We start from the raw sequence: 18,382 nt of genomic DNA, 5'->3' as shown, positions 1-18,382 counted from the left end.
GGTATTTGTCTGATTGCACCAAGTGGTTCGCACCGTATTGATCCTTCCGTACCGGTTTGGATCAAGACAAACTGTGCCATATCATTCACAGCTGATAGGGCCAGAGCAGGTATTATTTACTGACGCCGGCCTGTCACAGTGATAAGACTCAGACAGGTACTGAAAAACAAAGAACGGACCGAATTCGCCCTTAAGGTCATGACGTAGAAGCACGAAGATCCCGAATTCCGAGATGAAGACAATACGAACAACCTTCGATGGAAAAATAAAAACGGGATACAATATTCATAAATTTGAGAGAAAATACGGAACCATGCGGCTCAGCTTCGAGAAGACAATGCAAGACAAGGATATATTTCACAAGGATCCACGCGGTTACAAGGATTAAACAGTTGGTTTCCGAGAAACCATGGCAAAAGAAAATAGCCGCACTTTGGTTAACCGTTTCATATCAGAAAAAAGGTCCCCAAAGATCACATCGGTATCAGACTCACCTTCGTGCCTCACGGTGAAGGCGTCAACGGTTCGAGATCAATTCTCATGCGAACATACTCCACAGCTCCCTTGAAAAATGAATTCCCAAATGCAGTCATTGACCGCTTCCTATACCAGGTGGATGCGGACACCCTCGCGTCACACCATACCACTCTCGCATGCAGATTTAAGCGTGCAAAGTGAAACACGTATGTCAGCAGTTTTGTTCCGATTCCGCGTCCTTGAAACAAAGGATCGCAAGCAAATTTTCGGAATCGTGTGGCCATGCCTTCCGCAGGGTCATCGGTAGCAAGCCGATCCAGAGTACTATCGATGGGACTCATGGGAACCGATTCAGAGAAAAGGGATATGACGGCAATGGGTTCGACCCGAGACGGTACAAAGGCACCAAAATGCCAACCTAGTTCGTCTTCCGGGAGTACGACTTTGGCGACATCTTCGTCAGGCCAAAGCACGGAATGGCGTAACGGTATCGTTTGCTGGCTTGTTATTGGCTTGCATATGATATCAGAGGGAACTTGGGCGAACGATACTGAGCCGCGGGGTCAAGGATGAAGCTGGAGAACGACATACGGAACTTGAAGGTTTCGGAGTTTGAGACTGCCATCTCACCTGTACCGACGCAGCAGAGATGGCACGACGTCGAGACCTAGTACGCTCGAGAGAAGGTTCGCCAGCCACGTGGCCGCTCCACAGCAGACTCCGTAGGCCCTTTCGACTGAAATCGCCAATGAGAGCCCAGAAAATTTTCTAAAGCCAGCCCCCTCGTTCTCGAACTACATAAAGCAAACATGTGGGTGTCATCATCATCATCATCATCTAGTGTATAATTATTCACCCACGGTGAAAACATGCCTTAGTGATAATTGCGGTAGTAATAGATTAAGCACTGGGGGAAAGTCGAAGATGAAATTCCATCTGGTTGTCAGCGATGCCGTTAAAATTTCAGTCCACAACCGGTATGAAGGCTCTTTGAAATACCTTTCGGGTAAGATAGCGTCTACCCTGAAGAATATAACAAAAGAAGGAGTTAATTTGAACTCCCGAAAACACCAGGAAGCAGAGGAGTACGAACCACACAATCACGCTGTCGCACCGTGATACCTTGAGATAGTGTCAATGTGCGCGAATACGAGCGTGTATTGCGACTGTTCAGCATGTACCTTCTACGACGAGCTCATAAGGCTTCGCAAAAATTGGCGACTCTCGAAGTACGGCTCCAGACATATGGCCGGACCTCGCCATCGTTACCAAGGTAGTACACGCCCAATGGTACCACACGGCTCCCGGAAAATGCCTCGACATGTCTGAAAGCAAAATGTTCATTGTTGTCCAGGAAATAGGCTCAGCGGAGATGCTGACGTTGAACGGAAAACACGTTGGCTTTGACAGCAACCAGAACAATGGCGATTGCACTCTGCGTACATTACGCCCGCATATTCTGGTCGGTTCTCCTGTAGATTCGCTCGGCAGTCTGTAAGGGCCAATCAGAGGACTGACGGCTTCATGCAGGACGGAATTCGAATTTTCCTCAACACGAGGCCATGGCTCGCACTGACATAGACGCCAAGACCCGAGCAGCAGCTGCAGGAGGTAGACGACGGAGGAGGTTGATTATGCACCCGAGATCCGCTCCTCGCATGTCAAAGAGGTAGACTTATCGAACACGGCATGATCATTTAGATGCCGACCAGGTCCAGGAGACATATATTTTTACTGACGCTGACATTTCCATCCTATGAGTACTGTAAATGCGTAATAAGACCATCCGAAAGGAAAATACGATGAACGTAACCACAACCCCGTTCAGCCTCTCTCAGACATTTGAGCTAGGTAATCAGACAGCTGGGAAAACAAGCATCAGATATGGTAGAACACTCGGAATACGAGGTTCTGTACCTTCAAAGCGCCCGTTCGGATGCTCTCACCAACATTTTGCACGTCAGGATTTGCTAGAACGCGGCTGAGGGCGTCCCGTGCAGCGACCTCCAGGCCTGCCAGGCTACCGTCTCCGAGTAGCCCATCATCGCCCCTTCGACCCATGCCCATATCCTCTTCTTCTTCACGGCCAAAGTACTGATTCGACGATATCGACGTCGCACCTTGGAAAGATTGCAACCGTGTCTGTGCTTCGCTGACGGCCGCGGGATCATACGCGTTCCGCCCGAAAAACATATCAGAAGAAATTGCTTTTTGATTCCCAAATTTATCACGAGCAGTGGTAGGAGAATCATCAGAAAGCGAAGCGGTACTGGTTCGTGAGGAGTCAGTAGCAGCGGCGAGACTCGCAGCGCCTGTACCAGGCACAGCACCAAAACCAAGTCTTGGGAAAGCTGCAGCCTTCTGCGCTTCTGCCATAGGGTTGGGCTTCTTCGCTGTAGCGGTGGTGGAGCTAGTCCCCTTCTTGGGACCTATCTCCAAGGCACTTTTGGCAGCGGCAGCTTCTTTCCTGGCCTTTTCTTCTTCCTCTTCTCGCTGTCGGTCATAACCAAGTTGCTTGATTCTTTCCGCCTCTTCGAGGGCCTTCCGCTCGGCTTCAGCAAAGTCGACCGGCTTCGCCTTGGAAGCTCCAAGTCCAAGTTTCGATTTCTTCGCAGCAGATGATGTAGAGGACGTGGACGACGCAGAGTTGAGTCGAGAACTACCTAATTTGTTGGTGCGACTGGCAGCAGATGACGTGATGGTTCGGGGAGCAGATGAACTAGCCGTTGATGTTGGTTGTGCAGGGGAAGGCGTACGGCCGATTATAGGTGGCGTGGACACTCTGGGTGTAGTCGGCGCGGATGGCTTGGGCGTTGAAGGCTTCGACCACGATTCGAAAAAATCGTCCTCTGTCTGCTCTTTCGGCGTGGAAGTGGAAGCATTTTCGACACCATCAACGACGATTCCATTCGGAAATCTGGTCCTGAGTGATCAGAAATTACCGAGAAAATTGAAAGGCCTCGAACCTAGCAACATCGTCCTTGACCCGTTTTGCCAGCTCCTCTTTATACAGCTCTGCGACGCGACTCGAGTACTTTTTCTTACTATCAGCGTCGTTCAAGAGGGACGCGCCGCCATGCTTTGTAAAGAATTCTGTCGCGAAGGCATTCCCTCCTACTTTCATGTTCCTAAGCTGGCGCTAGCTGCCACGAATCGAGGTTCGTCGACCTAGACCGGCCATCAGCGGTCGCTTACGCCTCCTGATATGAAAGGAACCGCACCGAACGAACGAAATATGTACGCCCATATTTCTGTGGTTGCTGGAGCAATCTAAACAGATATATACGGCAAAGGTAACGCTGGACCATGTCGGGTTACGCGCATTGCAGTCAAAGCAAGTCTATTTCCCAGTCAGCTTCTGGCGTCATATCTGGCAATACTAACGGACCTTGTTGCCTTTCTGCGCTCTAAGAACCTTGAATATTTGCTCTGTTTCCTGTTTCGTTGGCTCTGCCATACTTTCGGCAATTTGTCCTGGTGGTCGGAAGCGAAGCGTGTGTCGTGGCTGGTGTTACTCGAGTTCCCGTTTAGGTAGCAATGGCACAGCCACTGCATCGCTTTTCCTGTATCAATCCGAATTGGGTTCTTCAACTTCATGTTGAACTGAACCGTTCCATCAAGATGCAGCAATGAGGCCTGAAAAAGTACTTCACGAAACGGTGGCCTCCCTCTTACTTCATGGCCAGAATGATACAATAAAGGATGGAAGATATCCCACGTTTTTCGGGGCCCTTTCAGTGCAGAATCTGATCATCAAGGTCAGTAGTCATGCTGTGCGAGAAAAACAGGTAATAACCACCTCATTAATATTCCAGATTAATCGAACAGCAGGTGCACATCTTGAATCATCGGCGAGGTTTCTTGTCCTATGCCTGCCAGTAGAAAGCCCTGTGATTCGGTGACTGATCACAAGGTACCCGCGAAGCACTGCAGTCTCAAAGCACCCTGATTCCATGCTTCAAGTAGACAGGCAGCAGGTTTCTCCTGTCTTTGCCGCTTTATCGGCGATGCACCGTTCTCTCTTCCTTGTCTTGCTGCAATGAGCCAAGACGGACCAACCAGCCAAAGGGAAGTCGTTCGGCGCTCAGTCAACGCCTTCACGCGGCCTTTCGTGGCATTTCACTCTAGCCACATGCTCAAAGACCAGTTGATCCTCACCAGAGCCTGTGGCGGCTTTTCGGGAATTACGACAGATGTCCTTGGTATCATGTGTTATAGTAGCAAGGAGACCATTTATCAGCCTTGTCAATTGTCTCGCTATTGCGCTTTCTGTGTCCAACAATGCTGAGCCTGAAGCACATCTTAACCCTCTCCTTTCTCTCCTTGGTCGCTGGTAATGTTGCCGTATTCTCTGCACTGCCTTCCCCCCGAACTTCATCTCTCGCACTAGCTGAGCCTTACAACACCTTCGACGGACCCGGGTTTCCCGCTTGCAATGCTGTTTCGCAGATCTACCGGCCTTCGACGGTTGACGAGATGATCAACATTATCAAGAATGCCAGTGCTAACGGCATTCCGGTACGAGCCAGCGGCGTAAGTACCTCACTCTGATAACCTAGAACTCACTACTCACTAGTCTCATAGAACGGACATATGTGGTGTGCGTTCCACTTACCGGTGTCACCACTAGGTCTTTCTTTTGAGTATTCATTTTCCTAGATGACACGATGTGCTCAGACGACCCTAATACAATCATAATTAAGACCGACGCTGTTAACGGCATCTCTAATCTCCAGCTGACAGATGGTATCGGAAGTGTAGTTGTTGAGGCCGGCGTCACATTTCCACAGTTGTGAGTCTAGCACTGAACCACATCCTTCCTTCTTACCATAGCTTTTTGGTAGGGCAGAATGGTTACATGAACGTGGTGCAGCACTGGGATACACTCTTGGTAGTCCTGTAAACCCATCCTATGGCCCCGGTGGTTTTTTATCTACATCCTCCGTAGTTAATTGGAACATTACCATAGGTGGGAGTTCATAACTGTCTGGACATATCCCGGTGGCGTTCTTATGTTTTAATAGCCGGCGCCGTTGCTATGGGGGCCCACCGGTCCTCCTTACGTGAAGACTCGCAGGTGTCTAGTGCCGCGGGTGGGCCCTGGATATCATCAATGGACAGGGTTCTTATTTAAAGTTGATCCAGTAGGTAACGGTGCTGACCATACTACTGTTGAATAGGCGATCTTGTTCACCTTGAGAGGGACCAAACCAACGACACCTGGCTAGCCGCCACCACATCGCTCGGGCTGCTCGGAGTCATCGCTCGAGTGGAAATTGCGGTCGTCTCAGATTACAAGGTGTACGCGAATCAGACCATCTTAGATGAGGACGACGTCTTGAATGGAGATATATATGCACAAATTTCACCGTATGTGACTGCAAACTATTGGGGTTGTGTCGTTTGCCTTATGAAACGGAATTAATGCTGATACACGTGTTTAGTGGTGGCCAGTATTGTCATGTCTTCACATGAATATTACTGCCTGCGGCACCAACACCTTTTGGTACTGATAGGGCCTGAAAAAAGTTTCATCTTCGAACGTACGGGTGGGTTGATATCGATCAGCCTGGAGACCGCTTTCCAGGTTAGTCGTCTCGGCCAGGCGTAACCCGAATAGCTCATTTCATTTTCAGTCCACATTTTCTCTGACTGATATCGAAGCAAGCTCGCGCTTATCTTACTCAATGCCGGTCAAAAACCTCAGCCTTCCCAACTTTTTCAGCGAGAGTGTGTTGTACCGCCATCTGGACAGCTCCGAACTTCCATGGTGGGTGGTCATCGTCGCTAGAATAGTTACAGCCGCTGATTTGTTGTTAGAGAAAACATATGACGTACCTCTCTTCAGCTGGCCTGTTTATGGAAACAGCTTACGATGTTCTCATTGGAGGCCTGTATCCAAAATCAGAAGACAGAGTGGGACTACGGACTGCATGGTCTTACTTTGGAATTCGCGGTCCCTGTGACCCCAAGCCAATCAGCTCCTAAAGCGCGTTCGTGAACTGTTCGATCAGTCGGCGGCTGACGGCAAGGCGGTAACATCGACGTATCGAAGGTAAGTATCCCACCGTGTTCCGCGTTGGTAGGACTTAACCAAATCTTTGCATCCAGTGGTATCAATATCAAAGTAAATTTTTATGATTATTTGGCTGCCGCATGGGTCTCAATATCGTTGGTTACAGTTTGGGAAACCATTCGATAGCTTTTTAGGTCAGACGACTGAACGTGTCGGCGAAGTTCCCGGTGACTGGTCTAAGGTGAGTGTTAAGCCGGAATTCCGGGTTTCATGGCTGAAGAGTACACAGGGCGCTATCATGTTTGATTTCCCAACCTTCCGGCCAACCTTGGGCGACCACCATCGCTATAACGAAGAATGGTGGACGAATTCCTCCCGTCCCATTGTTCTTAATCTAATGCGTTGACAGGTACGCGACGCTGGCTACTACGCTTATTAATGAAGTACGTTGGCCTCGGCCCTGTCGTAGATAGTACTCATGCTTCTCCAGTTCCCAGTCCGTCCGCACTGGACCAAGAATACTCGTTCGATATTCGAACAGTCTTTGAAGAATCTTGATCAGGATGTAAGCTCTGCAGAATATAATTTACGATGCTGCTGACGCACAGACAGAGCTTGTCCCGATTTGCAGCGGTCAGGAAGCAGTTTGACCCCAATGGCACTTTCAAGAGTGTCGTTGGAGAGATTATTGGCGTCATGTGAACAGCCTGAAGCCGTATTTCTTTTTATTCATGGTAAATATTGATACCTAAATCTCGTATTTCAATTACCGTGTTAGTAGGAACATGAACCCACAAATTTGCAGAAATGAACCCTGATCATTAATTAATCATTTGACCATCAGATGGGCCTGGGTCGATAAAAGAATTTAATGATTACTTGTAATCCTTCTTTCCCCGGTTCCGTTTCCTTCGTGTCTTGAGATTTCAGGTATTCGTGTTCTTTTCCGGATAACATGTAGAAGACTGCAGGCCTTCGTCTGAGGAATATTGCTGCAATATCGGAAGTAATAGTCCTCTCAAAATTCAGTTGTCACAAACAGTAAAAGTAACTGCCAGCTTTGGTTAGCGATGTCGACGTTGTTGAAAATTCCACGTGTACTATAGAAGTCGCAGGTGAAAATAAAGTTCCAATGATGGCACGCTTGAGAATCGAACATGCCCCCTGATGGCGAGTCGTTTCACAGAGGCTATGAATAATAAGAAGACATCAAGGAGGTAGCAGTGTCTCGGAGATAAGGCCATGAACACGAGATTGGAATGGCTGGGTCATCTCTAGAAAGAACACTTCTTTTAGGGTGTGATAGCAAAGATGCATAACAGCCTGGTGTTATTGGTGATCTCCGTATGGATTGAATCGTATATTTGTTTGGAACAGTCGTGCCTGATAAGATCTGGGGTTTGCGAGTGACCAGGGGAGGGAGAATGGGAAGGGATGTGAATGTTTTCAAAACGTTTCACTTTACCGTAAGAACGGGATTCACAGCCCATGAAGTTGCTGACGTATGATGTATTTCTAACACAGAGATATCAGCTCGGAAATTTGGACCCGGAGAAGGCTGTAATACCAGGGGTCGCATTTAGTGCAAATTTATCATCAGGCTGCGAGGTAATTTTCCTCCAGTAACGACGGCATCTTTCTTCCAGCAGATAATTTGGTAATGCGTGAGACATTCTGATTTCTGGCACTTTCAATCGACTGGAACTCAGCTATGATGTCAAGAATGCATTACTCGTGCCCATCCTTAGCTTGAAGGGTCAATTCTTGGTCAATGATTCCTCGAACGTTGCAGATACTCGGTAGATATGACTGCTCCACGTTTAGAGTAAAAACTTATAACAGCGTTGAACTGAATGGAAGGAGAGCTTGTAGAAAGGCTACACCATGAACAGAAGATCCGCCCAAGGCATTTTTTGATGTCAATAAGGTTGTTATGGGGGTTTTCTCTCAAGGGGGAGGCGGGAGGAGGAGGAGGAGGGGTTTTTATTCTGATTCAAAAAAAGACACATACCAGCGTATAATTTCACGTTTAGGCTAAACTTCGCCCCTCCCCCGTCCCCCTAGTAATGATATATCCATTTTTGGGAGATAAATCTACAGCTATCAACGCCGTCTCCGAGAAACTCGAAATCCAGCACTCTTTGGCAATCATCATTGCAGAACCACTCACTAACAGGTTTTTCTATGAGGAAGCCCTTTCACAATTGACATATGCATGGTTCGTCCAGCCCTGTACTGAACTCAAAGTTTCCCCTCCCTCCTTTCTGTGAAGTACGCAAGGTGCATAGCCTTGAACCCACTTCATGGGGTCAAGGTTCATGTGATGAACAAAATTGTTCAAGTTGTGTTCCTGCCAAGTTCCTGGCCCTCGCCGGATACAAATCTGTCTCCCATTGCCTGACCACGGAAATGAAGGGAAGAGTTCCAGGCTAGCTGTAGAATAACTGGTGTCGATATGTTTTTTAAGGGCCCTACACCTTCCCCCTACTACTGTGTGCCCGATTTTAGCCGCGCCTCCCCCTAGACTGCCTGTATCTCCGTGATAGTAGTGCAGGTAGAAAAAATCTTGATATTCATCCAGGTAGAGTCAGAATAGAGCCTAGGTCCCAGAAACAAGGATTTTGGGCCAAACGGGTGGAATAACTGGATATTATTGGACGAAACAGCTCGATATTTGGTTGAGCTTTACATATCCGTACGTTAAGCAGCGGAAAGAGCCGACTGTGGCTATGCGTAAGATTCGATTCAGAACCGGAGCGAATAATCCGCTTGCCGTCTCACCACCATGATCAGGTTCATTCTTGTACAGGTATGCATGCTTTTGCAAAGCGTTTCTTGCGCTCATCACATCCAGAATCGTCAAGGAAAGACTCGTTTGTCGAAGTGGTATGTCCCATATGACGACGACGAAAAGGTCCGTTCGTCACCTTTGAATGGATTTGCGTGCTCCCCCCCTACATGAATGTTTAGGTTAGATTACGCGGCGACGTCCACAGGCTCGTGGCACCTCGAGACCAGAAGTACCAATCGAACTTCGTAGAGGTAAGGCTTTTGGTGCTACCCTTGGTGTTGAGCTGCACTAAGACGCCCTCTGATAGTTCCGGAATTACAAGATTGTCTATCGCCGTTATGCCGGACTATTCTTCTGTGTCTGTGTAGACGCCAATGATAATGAGCTCGCGTATCTGGAGGCAATACACCTCTTTGTCGAAGTTCTTGGTACGTGGCTCGCAGCATGGCCTCACTCAACGATACTGAAAGTACTCTGTAGATTCGTTTTTTGATAATGTGTGCGAACTCGACCTCGTGTTCAATTTCTACAAGGTGTGTATCCGCCCGTAACTCACTCACGTCCAATTCCTAAGTATCCACAGGTGTACGCCATCCTTGACGAGATATTCCTAGCTGGAGAGATCGAAGAGACTAGCAAAGACGTCGTGCTGTCGAGGCTGGAGGAGTTGGAAAAACTAGAATAGTGTATCAGTAAGTAACAATTCTAATGTCATCGTTGGTGTAAGGATCTCACACGGTGGTGCTTAGTATGCCTGTATCTCCCCGTATATTAATAAGATACCATGGGCCTGGACTTTGCAATCTCAGGTATGCAGTTATGTTTTAGTCTTCGACGGCATCTAACCCAGAGTTGATAATAAGAGAACTCGGTGTACTTCAATTCAGTTACTTCACCTGATGATGACATTTGTCGAAGTGGTTCCGAACCTTTGCCGCATGAATATAGTCCAAGCTCTCTCTCGGTTTCTATTCCTGACCGAAGCAACCCAAACGTCTGTTGCCAATCTGAACATGGAAGTTGTTGTCTATTGTCAATCTGCTTTATCTCTCGTGCGCGCTCTTTCCTCGTTGAATTGAGGCTGTACGACATCATGTCAATTTATCGTACGTAGCCTCTCTCTCATCGAGCTTGTCGACATTATGACGATAATAGATGAAGATGTTGGCTGGCCGTACTCTCGCACACATCTGGGAACTTATAGCGCTTTTTAAGCACGCAAATTGAGACCGGGAGATTGTGTACGAGAAGTGGCGCTTCTGACAATGGTCCCGCCTGCCCCTGCCTTTTTGTGCACCGGTTTTTGCGCCTGTAGCCGCCAGTTCTCCCGGGATTGTGAAGTTCTGACTCCATAGTTTTGGTCACGCTGGGGAACGTACGTATCCCAATGTCCTGCTTAGGTTGCGTACGGACATGACTACTGTTCACGTCCACTCCGGATGCCTGCGGATCATGAGTAACCGTACGCTTTTCAGGAAGCATCTTCCCACTTCCACTGCCCAGCCCTCTACGTTTGCCTCTCTATAAGCGCCGGCATCCTCTCCGATACCTTTGGAAAGCTGATACAATGGCGACATGCTTGTTCGTCGTCGTCGTCGCTAAGGAACCCAGACCGAGGATGCCGATTTTGGTCGCACATGGCATTCGCGTGGTCGAGTAACTAGTACCTGATGGTCTTCTATTTTCATCAGCAGGGGATACATATCCCATGAGCCTTAGCCTCTGCTCATTAAAACACAGATAGAGATGTGAATTTTACGGAACCAAAAACGCGTACCCGGAGATCTCCCCCTAGGTTCCGAAATGCCTCCGCTTTGTTTTCCACGGTGATAGACCCTATAAATGAAGGGTCTATCATAGCCGTGAGGTGATTATATTTCCGATTACAACACAGTCCCACAACGCGGAGACTAATCACCTACGTTCTTTATCTCCTCATAACAATTTCATTACAGCTCATTCCGGGTGAGTTCTTGCCATGTGCTTCGTTGTTCCATTGATGGCCGACTCAGCCAGGCAGCTCCAGTCCTTGAGTCTGTCGCGTTTTTGTTTCTCTACACTGCGCAGAAATTTACTCGACTCTCGTTCACTCCAAAGTCCACTCCCGCACCGGGAGGCCGTGAGTTGCACGCGTTTTTTCAGTACCTGATGATAAATTGTACTTTGATAGGTTATGCTCGTCAGTGCATGTGCTTGTCATTGGAGGCTTATCGCAACATAGTTAAAAATGTTGGAAGTCGTGCTGATGTAGCGGCTTTATGCAGGGTCTCGAAAGGTTTTCAGTACGCGGCGGAACGTGCACTTTATAACACGCTATACATGCAGGATGTCGGGACGACGATGCTCCTCTGTGCCACTCTTTCGGAACAACCGCGCGTCGCGGCATATGTGGATGCTCTCACTTTACATGCAGGATCGTCCTCAGAAAATGGAAGTCAGGAAGAGGGGGAAGAGGAAGAGGAAGTCCCACATGAAGAAGCGCTTCCACCAGAGTATTGGACGACCATCTCTCTCGCATTCCGAAAGCTTTCACGGCTACGGTACCTCAATATTCATATCGGTCATGGTGTTCCATCATCAAACACCTGGATTCTTGACAACTGTCCATTTCATCTCCGAAGCTTCCATTGTGATCTCGACTGGGACGCACACCTCGTCAAATTTTTAGAGACCCAAGGGGATCTCGACGATCTGTACATCATAGACTATAATGATTCTCTCGTGGACGAGCCCGTTGCCCAACCATCCACCACCTCTCCTCTCTCCGACAACTCGCTCCCGAAATTAGCCACTCTAGAATGCACTTTCACCGAGGCTGCTGCGGCCCTGGCGCCTCGACGCCCTCTTATACGTCTCAAAACGTGTTTCTCACGCTCAGACCCCGACGCGAAAAGAATCGAAATGACGAATTTGTTTACTAAAATCCAATTGTCTACAGCACAACTCCGCTCATTGGATATAGCGGATTCGACATATGCCGAGTCGTTCTCTGTGGAGCTTCTCAGCACCATCGTGAGCACGTCCATGACAGCGCATCGTCTTCAATACTTGGGCACTCTAGCTTTGCCCATAGCTGGCCGAGAGGTCAGGCCGTCTTTAGCCCTTTATCTTTCGTTTTTTGACGGTTACGTTTGTGTTCGATGAAGAGGTTACGATTTTATGGGATGCTCATGAGGCTTCCGAAGCTTGGCTGTATCGAGGTGGAGGTGTCTGGGTGGCGACCAGTTCCGTCGACCCTGGCCGCGTTTAGGGCGCTTGCGAGCGAGCTGCGCTTGTACTGCCCGACGGTAGTCATGGTGGTTTTTGTGCATGAATTTGAGAGGACGGTGATCACGTACATGGACGGGATATACAGAATAGATGAGGAAATCGGTCCCGAGTTGTTGTGGAGGTCGGAACTATAGGTCAGGGCTTTGCGATATATCGTATTATATGAGTCCTCATTGTTCTGGGATATGCTAGGGATGCACGTTGCACTATCGAATGGTCAGACACGACTCTTGTATCACGTTTATATTCAGCTATATACCACTAATTGCTGTAGCTTCCACGAAATGTACATATGTAATTCGTCCTCGACTTGGGATGACACCGCTATACCACATTGCCCATTCGCTCTCTTTTCACTACATATTTCTTTATCTACTTTCATTGCCACGCGTCTGTATTTTTATCTTCCCTTCTCATAGAGTTCAACCTCTGGTATTTCTCGGCTGTAGACTACCCTAATATAGTACAAGTCTTGCTGCACCCACTATGAAACCGAGAGATATGACTACCAGGGACTGAATGCTTCAAGAAGTTGATGACACCCCTTTTCCTTCCCGTCTTCGGCCTTGATCGGGATCCCGGAAAATGGACTGATGAAGCGGTCTACTCATGTCAATAGCGAGGAAAGCGACGAAGTCGAAGACAAAAAGAGAAGCAGCGGCATCATGGGGTGTGCTTGACCCACTCGTCCTCCTTTCCACGAATATAACAGGCCATGCAGTCTCGCGTGGGAATAGCTGTAGGAAAGTCCGAATCAATAAGGAGCCGAGTTTTCTATTCTAAAGAAACATCCAACATTCCATCTTTAAACGCAAAACATACCGAAGAGAAAAGGTCTACCAGGCCTGGAGGTTCCTTGAACCGGGGGATATAACACATGCCATAATTCTTTACTGAAGTTCCTAGCATCAAGCGGGGCATGAACGGGTGAGCATTCGTCCGTTTTGATTGATATTCCATATTGAATCAATTGTCCGGCGTGTTGATGAGAAAGAAGGAAACTCAGTATAGATATCTTCGCAGAGACAGAGGCAACAGAATCCGATTCAATCGATATCCTCACGCAATTGTCACACCCATAATCGTCAAGGACGAAGGACGATCGGCCAGCTCCGAACCACTATGCGAGTGACCTATTTTTAGTTCTCAGACGAAATGACGTTGGGGCTACATCATATATGTCTAAATTAAGCGTGCGCTCCAGGGGATCGAGCGCAGATCATATTTTGACCAGGATACGGACCAAACTCTCCAGGGTATATAAGGAGGGCGAGTTCGCGTTTATAGTTCCTCACTTCTCTTTCTCCCACTTCCACAACCATCCTCTTCACTCAATTTAAACTCGCTCTTCACCATGTCCAGCTCCATCTCCAACATGATGTCCGGTGACTCCAGGTACGTCGTCGTCGCCGTCGAGCGCGTCCGACGCGTCGCTTACCCGTCATTGTCGTTGCAGCAAGGCCAACGGCCAGTACCAGTCTACCAAGGGCACCGTGAAGGAGACGGTATGTCGGGCCGACGCGTTTTCTCCAACGCTTGCCCGAGCAGCTTGCTTACGTTGGTCTTAGATCGGTAACGCCGTTGGATCCGACTCCATGTCTCGCGATGGCAAGAAGGAGCACGCCGAGGGCGAAGCAGAGACCACCGCCGCCAAAGTCCAAGGCTACGCCAAGGCCACCGCCGACCGCGTGATGGGATACGGTCAGTCCGTTATGGGCTCGGTGACCGGCAACTCCAGCGACGAGATGGCTGGTACGTGTAATCTTATAAATTTCGTTCGTCCCTCTGACCATTCGTCGCAGGTAACGTCAAGAACGAGAAGGCCAAGGCGGAGCAGGAGATGAACAAGTAATCGTGTTGTTTTGAAGTTTGTCGGATACTACACTTGTGTTAATATCCTTTCGTATGTCTGTAATATTATAAATAATAATTTATACGGAAATCGCGCGCGATGTAAGCCATTGTGTAACTACACCTTGTTTATTATTGCCGGTGAACTAGTCGTCGTAGGTTAATCTGCAATCTGATGCATCTTTCCGGGATACATGCAAAAATACTGTTTACTATACATATACGCATGGTACCATGGTCGTACAGGTTATTTCATTGATAGCAATATCGCCATCTTTGTCTAACCTTCGTATCTACGTCGAAGACAAAGACTCGTTGTTCATGATCTGCGAGAACATCTGGAAAGCAGCTTGACCATAGGCAAGTGTTCCATGCTGCTTCGCGTCAGAATAGTACCAATAAGCGGATAGAGCGGACGTACAGTATAAGCAGGTACTTCATGTCCTGCACCATATATTCGAACAAAGGAAAACGTTCCAGCATTCTTGTGTAGACCAGCCGCTTGTCCGTCGACAGTGTAATCTTGCAGTTCTTCTTCCTTCAGGATGTCGCTGAATTTGGTGTCAAGTGCGCCCACCTAGGATGCAAGGATTAACAAGGTCTTGATTGCTAAGTTCTGTCCATACCATAGCCTCTATCCCATTGAAGTTCAAGATATAGTCCTAGATATTGATGTAGATCAAGGTATCATGTCGAGAGCTAGTGTACCTACAGCGTCGCCGACATAGATGATTGTTCGAACCTAAGGAGATACCCTATTAGAGGAAAGGACACTCGCTGGTCACAAAGAAAACGTACCCCGGCGTTGATAACGGTCTCTAGGTCTGGTCTGGAATTCCTCATCCAATCGCCTATCCAACAGTCAAACAGAGTTCATGAAGGCCAGAGCACGTCGGCTCACCCGTGGCTGCAAAGTTAGAGTAAACGTCACTGTTCGACATACTCCAGGTAGTCTCCGCGCCAATTTTGCTGGCAACAGAGTTGATATAGTCCGTGAAATCAGGCGGGTACGGGTCTGGGTCCTGTGATAGGATGAAATAGACCTGCGGGGAGTCGGGGACGGCGTGAGATTGTAATAGTGGGCTATACTGAGAACGTACATCGTAGTTTCCTGCTAATGGACCTAGTATATTGTTGTTGCAAAAGCTTTGCGCTCGAGAGCAAACAGAGTTAGAGCCGCCATTGTTACAGGATGTGATCTATCAAAATGATGAGGATGGAGGATGTCATATAGACGCAGTCGATGCACCTGCGCTTTGCATCCAGTAGATGATAACCATGACGAGTTAGCTCGTGAGATGGTCGACGAGGACACTAGAGCATGGTAAGGATTAGAAGCTGCATATGTGATATAGCCTGGGTATTGGTTTAGAGGATCCTTTGGAGCCGTTGTCAGGTGAGAGAAATTGTAAATAATGCCGACTCACTGTTAACCCGTCTCCGACACCGAGCACTTTGAGATTCAATGTCAGGCCTGAGATAGTCCCGGCAGCTATAGCTTCATTTTGAGAAAGGAAGTATCTGAATGGCGTGATCAGGCATGCGTCAAATGAGAACATGAATAGTTACGCTGCGAATGTGGGACCATAATGCCCTCCATAACTAAATGATGTGCTCAGTGGAATGGCACACACGTGGAGCGGGACAAGACCTACGATTCGGTCCAAATAGCGAGGTCACGCTGCAGCAAATTCGAAAACCTCGAGTCTGAGAAGAAGATCTGGAGGAAAGTCCAGACATCGTCTGCCGCTTCTTGGGACGTTCCCACATTTAATTTTCCGTGGGAGAAGCCTACGCCCACAGGTTGATCGATGAACAAAAGATTCGCGTTTGTGTTCCAAGAGTAGGGATTGAGAACTACGTTCGAACTGTCGTTGGTTATGCGGCAGGGACCGAGCTCTTGGAAAAGACCGATCATACTCGAGCTTCCCGGCTGGACGGAAGTTAGGGTTGAGAGGAGTTGACTAAGATGACTCGTACCCCTCCGTTGAACCAGAGTGCCAGAGGCGCCGTGTCGGGATTGTTTCGAGCCGCAAAGTACCAGAACCTTCCTAAGTGAGCAGATGCGACGCGAACGGCAGAAGGCAGCATACCAGATACTCTCATCTTCGGCGATATCTCCGTATCCGGAGGCTGAATAGACGCCCTCGGTCGTCTCTGAAGCGTCCGATGAGAATGGGTGGACAGTTGAGGAAAGGTCCCAGGAGGGCTTACCACAAACGCCTGAATTTTCCGTGACGCGAAGTTGTCCGACAGTTGTGGAAACATTCCCCGCCGCTATCTTTACCTTGCTGACGGTGGCAGTAGTCGTGTTGGGAACGCCTCCGATGACGCCATCAACGATGGGAATTTGTCTTGGAGACGCAAAGGCGCTTGCCGATAGACAAGCAAGGAGAACGAGGGGAAGTAACGACATTGTTCTGCCAGGTAGGCATTGAGAGGACTGCAGTAGTCTTATGCTCATACGACGCGTTATTTTTACTTCAGACAACGAGGAGACCATACGGGAGATCGATTTCAGCATACGACAGAACCCGGTTACGGAGTAACGGCAGGGTGGATTGAAATATGGACCATGTGCTATACCACACGTTTGGCAGCATTCTCTCAGGTATAACTGTATGGAGACGGTCAGGAAGGCTGGTTTTTGTTGGTTATTACCGGTCCAAAATTATATTGAAGGATCCAAAAAGCCTGAGGATCACAAAGGGAGCATGCGTTGGGGATTACAAACAGGAAAAGAGAGGACAGGGTTAATGAGCAAGCAGGGTCAGGAGGAAGTCAGAAGCATGGATTCTCTCTTATCGATAAGCGCACAGAACCTCGCATTGTGTAAGGTTGCGGGCGTATGACCGTGACCGTCACCGAAAACGCCAGCAATGTTTGTCCGAGAGCCCAACACCGTTAGCGCCAAGCAATGAGCACAGCTTTTTCGCTTTCGACTCTCATCCACCATCATGCCTCACAAGCGAGCGAAGAAATCAGCGAGGGACCAGCAGAGGTTGCAGATGTCAGGACCACTTGTCACTTTTGCAAAATGAAAAGCTAAATTATCCCAGAGGTTCGGACTTGGCGCCAGGAAAGCAAGCCTTGGAAAACGAAGCTATACCGAAATCCGTTGCTCGCGTCTTGAATGCTATTCATGTCCGTGAGCAGTGGAAATCAAGGAAGAGGATGCCAGAGGATGATCCGGATGCGATGAAGCCAGGAAAAAGAAGAAAGACAGATAAGGGCGACCGTGGCGAGAAGAAGGCCAAGACGCCTGGAATTTTACCTGGAGAGTCGCTCCAGCACTTCAACAAGTACGTCGGACCGATATTATTTGCTTTGATCCACTAATTTGCTTATCTGTAGGCGTGTAGAAAATGATATGCGCCCCCTTGTCAAAAATGCGGTCCAGTCCTCCCTAGCCAATGCTCGAAAGGTGCGAACCACGGAAATGAACGCCAAAAAGAAGGGCAAGTCAAAACGCGTCGAGGAAGAAGAACGGACACCTTCGCCGCCTCCGATACCCTCAAAACACGCAGATAGACCGAAAGAGTTCCAGACGATATCTTCTTCCGCTCCTCGCCGGCTAAACGACATTGCCCAGGCCCCACCAGAGCTTACGAAACTTCCGAGGGGTGCCGTACGGCCCGACGACGCTCGGAATACGGGGAAGAAACGCGATGGTGTGCTATCGATGGCGCAGAAGGCCATGATGGAGGATGAAAGAAATAAGGCCATCGCGCGGTATAGAGAAATGAAGGCGAAGCGAAGAAGTGATGGAGTTGATGAGTCGTGATGACTCACCAACTAGCGTCTTGTGGTGCACAATGTCAATTCTCTTCTTTTTTCTCTTGCCCTAACGCGAATCCCTCTCAGGCCCCTCGTGTCGAGCCTCCGGCATTGTAAAAATTCCTGTCGCTAGCGCAATATATTCGACCAGGTGCCTTCCCGAAGTCGTACGCAACCTTGAGAAGCACCGGCAAAGTAGA

The 18,382-nt window shown here is 48.6% G+C and overlaps 8 protein-coding genes across 8 annotated transcripts; 5 read left to right on the top strand and 3 right to left on the bottom strand.

Moving 5' to 3' along the window:
- Nucleotides 1-88: 88 nt before the first annotated feature.
- On the bottom strand, nucleotides 89-1,220 carry EV420DRAFT_252674 (uncharacterized protein). The gene is made up of 4 exons (XM_060481407.1): nucleotides 1,069-1,220; nucleotides 495-1,012; nucleotides 180-252; nucleotides 89-130 (listed from the first exon to the last, which is right to left on the bottom strand). Exons 1-2 carry the CDS (start codon nucleotides 1,100-1,102, stop codon nucleotides 504-506), a joined length of 543 nt encoding a protein of 180 aa, XP_060332248.1. The 5' UTR covers nucleotides 1,103-1,220; the 3' UTR covers nucleotides 89-130; nucleotides 180-252; nucleotides 495-503.
- A 1,081-nt stretch (nucleotides 1,221-2,301) lies between these two features.
- EV420DRAFT_1620016 (uncharacterized protein) lies at nucleotides 2,302-3,934 on the bottom strand (the record flags this gene model as incomplete). The annotated part of the gene is made up of 6 exons (XM_060475529.1): nucleotides 2,302-2,340; nucleotides 2,395-3,394; nucleotides 3,444-3,605; nucleotides 3,628-3,645; nucleotides 3,699-3,817; nucleotides 3,866-3,934. 6 exons carry the CDS (start codon nucleotides 3,932-3,934, stop codon nucleotides 2,302-2,304), a joined length of 1,407 nt encoding a protein of 468 aa, XP_060332247.1.
- A 311-nt stretch (nucleotides 3,935-4,245) lies between these two features.
- Nucleotides 4,246-7,195, top strand: EV420DRAFT_1620015 (uncharacterized protein; the record flags this gene model as incomplete). The annotated part of the gene is made up of 15 exons (XM_060475528.1): nucleotides 4,246-4,265; nucleotides 4,334-4,355; nucleotides 4,873-5,014; nucleotides 5,137-5,269; nucleotides 5,322-5,368; nucleotides 5,426-5,446; nucleotides 5,502-5,570; nucleotides 5,658-5,875; nucleotides 6,007-6,026; nucleotides 6,098-6,354; nucleotides 6,451-6,532; nucleotides 6,680-6,734; nucleotides 6,783-6,878; nucleotides 6,984-7,058; nucleotides 7,106-7,195. The coding sequence occupies 15 exons, from the start codon at nucleotides 4,246-4,248 to the stop codon at nucleotides 7,193-7,195; spliced, it is 1,347 nt and encodes a 448-aa protein (XP_060332246.1).
- A 2,083-nt stretch (nucleotides 7,196-9,278) lies between these two features.
- Nucleotides 9,279-9,969, top strand: EV420DRAFT_1478651 (clathrin coat assembly protein ap17; the record flags this gene model as incomplete). Its single annotated transcript, XM_060469516.1, has 5 exons — nucleotides 9,279-9,407; nucleotides 9,464-9,535; nucleotides 9,592-9,712; nucleotides 9,765-9,817; nucleotides 9,868-9,969. 5 exons carry the CDS (start codon nucleotides 9,279-9,281, stop codon nucleotides 9,967-9,969), a joined length of 477 nt encoding a protein of 158 aa, XP_060332245.1.
- A 1,257-nt stretch (nucleotides 9,970-11,226) lies between these two features.
- Nucleotides 11,227-13,184, top strand: EV420DRAFT_1535117 (uncharacterized protein). The gene is made up of 4 exons (XM_060472828.1): nucleotides 11,227-11,249; nucleotides 11,301-12,368; nucleotides 12,431-12,688; nucleotides 12,747-13,184. Exons 2-3 carry the CDS (start codon nucleotides 11,433-11,435, stop codon nucleotides 12,686-12,688), a joined length of 1,194 nt encoding a protein of 397 aa, XP_060332244.1. The 5' UTR covers nucleotides 11,227-11,249; nucleotides 11,301-11,432; the 3' UTR covers nucleotides 12,747-13,184.
- Nucleotides 13,185-13,723: 539 nt separating this feature from the next.
- Nucleotides 13,724-14,532, top strand: EV420DRAFT_252419 (uncharacterized protein). Its single transcript, XM_060481406.1, has 4 exons — nucleotides 13,724-13,949; nucleotides 14,011-14,059; nucleotides 14,123-14,306; nucleotides 14,357-14,532. Exons 1-4 carry the CDS (start codon nucleotides 13,909-13,911, stop codon nucleotides 14,404-14,406), a joined length of 324 nt encoding a protein of 107 aa, XP_060332243.1. The 5' UTR covers nucleotides 13,724-13,908; the 3' UTR covers nucleotides 14,407-14,532.
- On the bottom strand, nucleotides 14,462-17,228 carry EV420DRAFT_1535111 (serine carboxypeptidase). Its single transcript, XM_060472827.1, has 15 exons — nucleotides 16,893-17,228; nucleotides 16,620-16,832; nucleotides 16,499-16,562; nucleotides 16,386-16,452; nucleotides 16,061-16,338; nucleotides 15,975-16,007; nucleotides 15,833-15,926; nucleotides 15,655-15,783; nucleotides 15,506-15,604; nucleotides 15,307-15,448; nucleotides 15,204-15,256; nucleotides 15,118-15,147; nucleotides 15,032-15,067; nucleotides 14,827-14,982; nucleotides 14,462-14,779 (listed from the first exon to the last, which is right to left on the bottom strand). Exons 1-15 carry the CDS (start codon nucleotides 16,927-16,929, stop codon nucleotides 14,699-14,701), a joined length of 1,512 nt encoding a protein of 503 aa, XP_060332242.1. The 5' UTR covers nucleotides 16,930-17,228; the 3' UTR covers nucleotides 14,462-14,698.
- A 134-nt stretch (nucleotides 17,229-17,362) lies between these two features.
- EV420DRAFT_1268359 (uncharacterized protein) lies at nucleotides 17,363-18,189 on the top strand (the record flags this gene model as incomplete). Its single annotated transcript, XM_060467444.1, has 3 exons — nucleotides 17,363-17,415; nucleotides 17,465-17,707; nucleotides 17,760-18,189. The coding sequence occupies 3 exons, from the start codon at nucleotides 17,363-17,365 to the stop codon at nucleotides 18,187-18,189; spliced, it is 726 nt and encodes a 241-aa protein (XP_060332241.1).
- Between the last annotated feature and the right edge of the window lie 193 nt (nucleotides 18,190-18,382).

Source organism: Desarmillaria tabescens (assembly GCF_030435595.1).
Source record: "Desarmillaria tabescens strain CCBAS 213 chromosome Unknown EV420scaffold_13, whole genome shotgun sequence".
Taxonomy (NCBI): domain Eukaryota; kingdom Fungi; phylum Basidiomycota; class Agaricomycetes; order Agaricales; family Physalacriaceae; genus Desarmillaria; species Desarmillaria tabescens.
This window is presented reverse-complemented; position numbering and strand designations above follow the sequence as displayed.

Bases quoted from the DNA above. Each gene is read 5' to 3' on its own strand.
- EV420DRAFT_252419 (XM_060481406.1), top strand. From the start codon at position 13,909: ATGTCCAGCTCCATCTCCAACATGATGTCCGGTGACTCCAG. The intron at 14,060-14,122 runs GTATGTCGGGCC...CGTTGGTCTTAG, and splicing joins AGGGCACCGTGAAGGAGACG to ATCGGTAACGCCGTTGGATC. The intron at 14,307-14,356 runs GTACGTGTAATC...CATTCGTCGCAG, and splicing joins CTCCAGCGACGAGATGGCTG to GTAACGTCAAGAACGAGAAG.
- EV420DRAFT_252674 (XM_060481407.1), bottom strand. From the start codon at position 1,102: ATGGCAGTCTCAAACTCCGAAACCTTCAAGTTCC. The intron at 1,013-1,068 runs GTATGTCGTTCT...CGTTCGCCCAAG, and splicing joins CTCCGAAACCTTCAAGTTCC to TTCCCTCTGATATCATATGC.
- EV420DRAFT_1535117 (XM_060472828.1), top strand. From the start codon at position 11,433: ATGATAAATTGTACTTTGATAGGTTATGCTCGTCAGTGCATGTGCTTG. The intron at 12,369-12,430 runs GTCAGGCCGTCT...TGTTCGATGAAG, and splicing joins TGCCCATAGCTGGCCGAGAG to AGGTTACGATTTTATGGGAT.
- EV420DRAFT_1535111 (XM_060472827.1), bottom strand. From the start codon at position 16,929: ATGCTGAAATCGATCTCCCGTATGGTCTCCTCGTTGT. The intron at 16,453-16,498 runs GTATGCTGCCTT...TCACTTAGGAAG, and splicing joins GCCGAAGATGAGAGTATCTG to GTTCTGGTACTTTGCGGCTC. The intron at 15,784-15,832 runs GTGAGTCGGCAT...ACGGCTCCAAAG, and splicing joins GTGTCGGAGACGGGTTAACA to GATCCTCTAAACCAATACCC.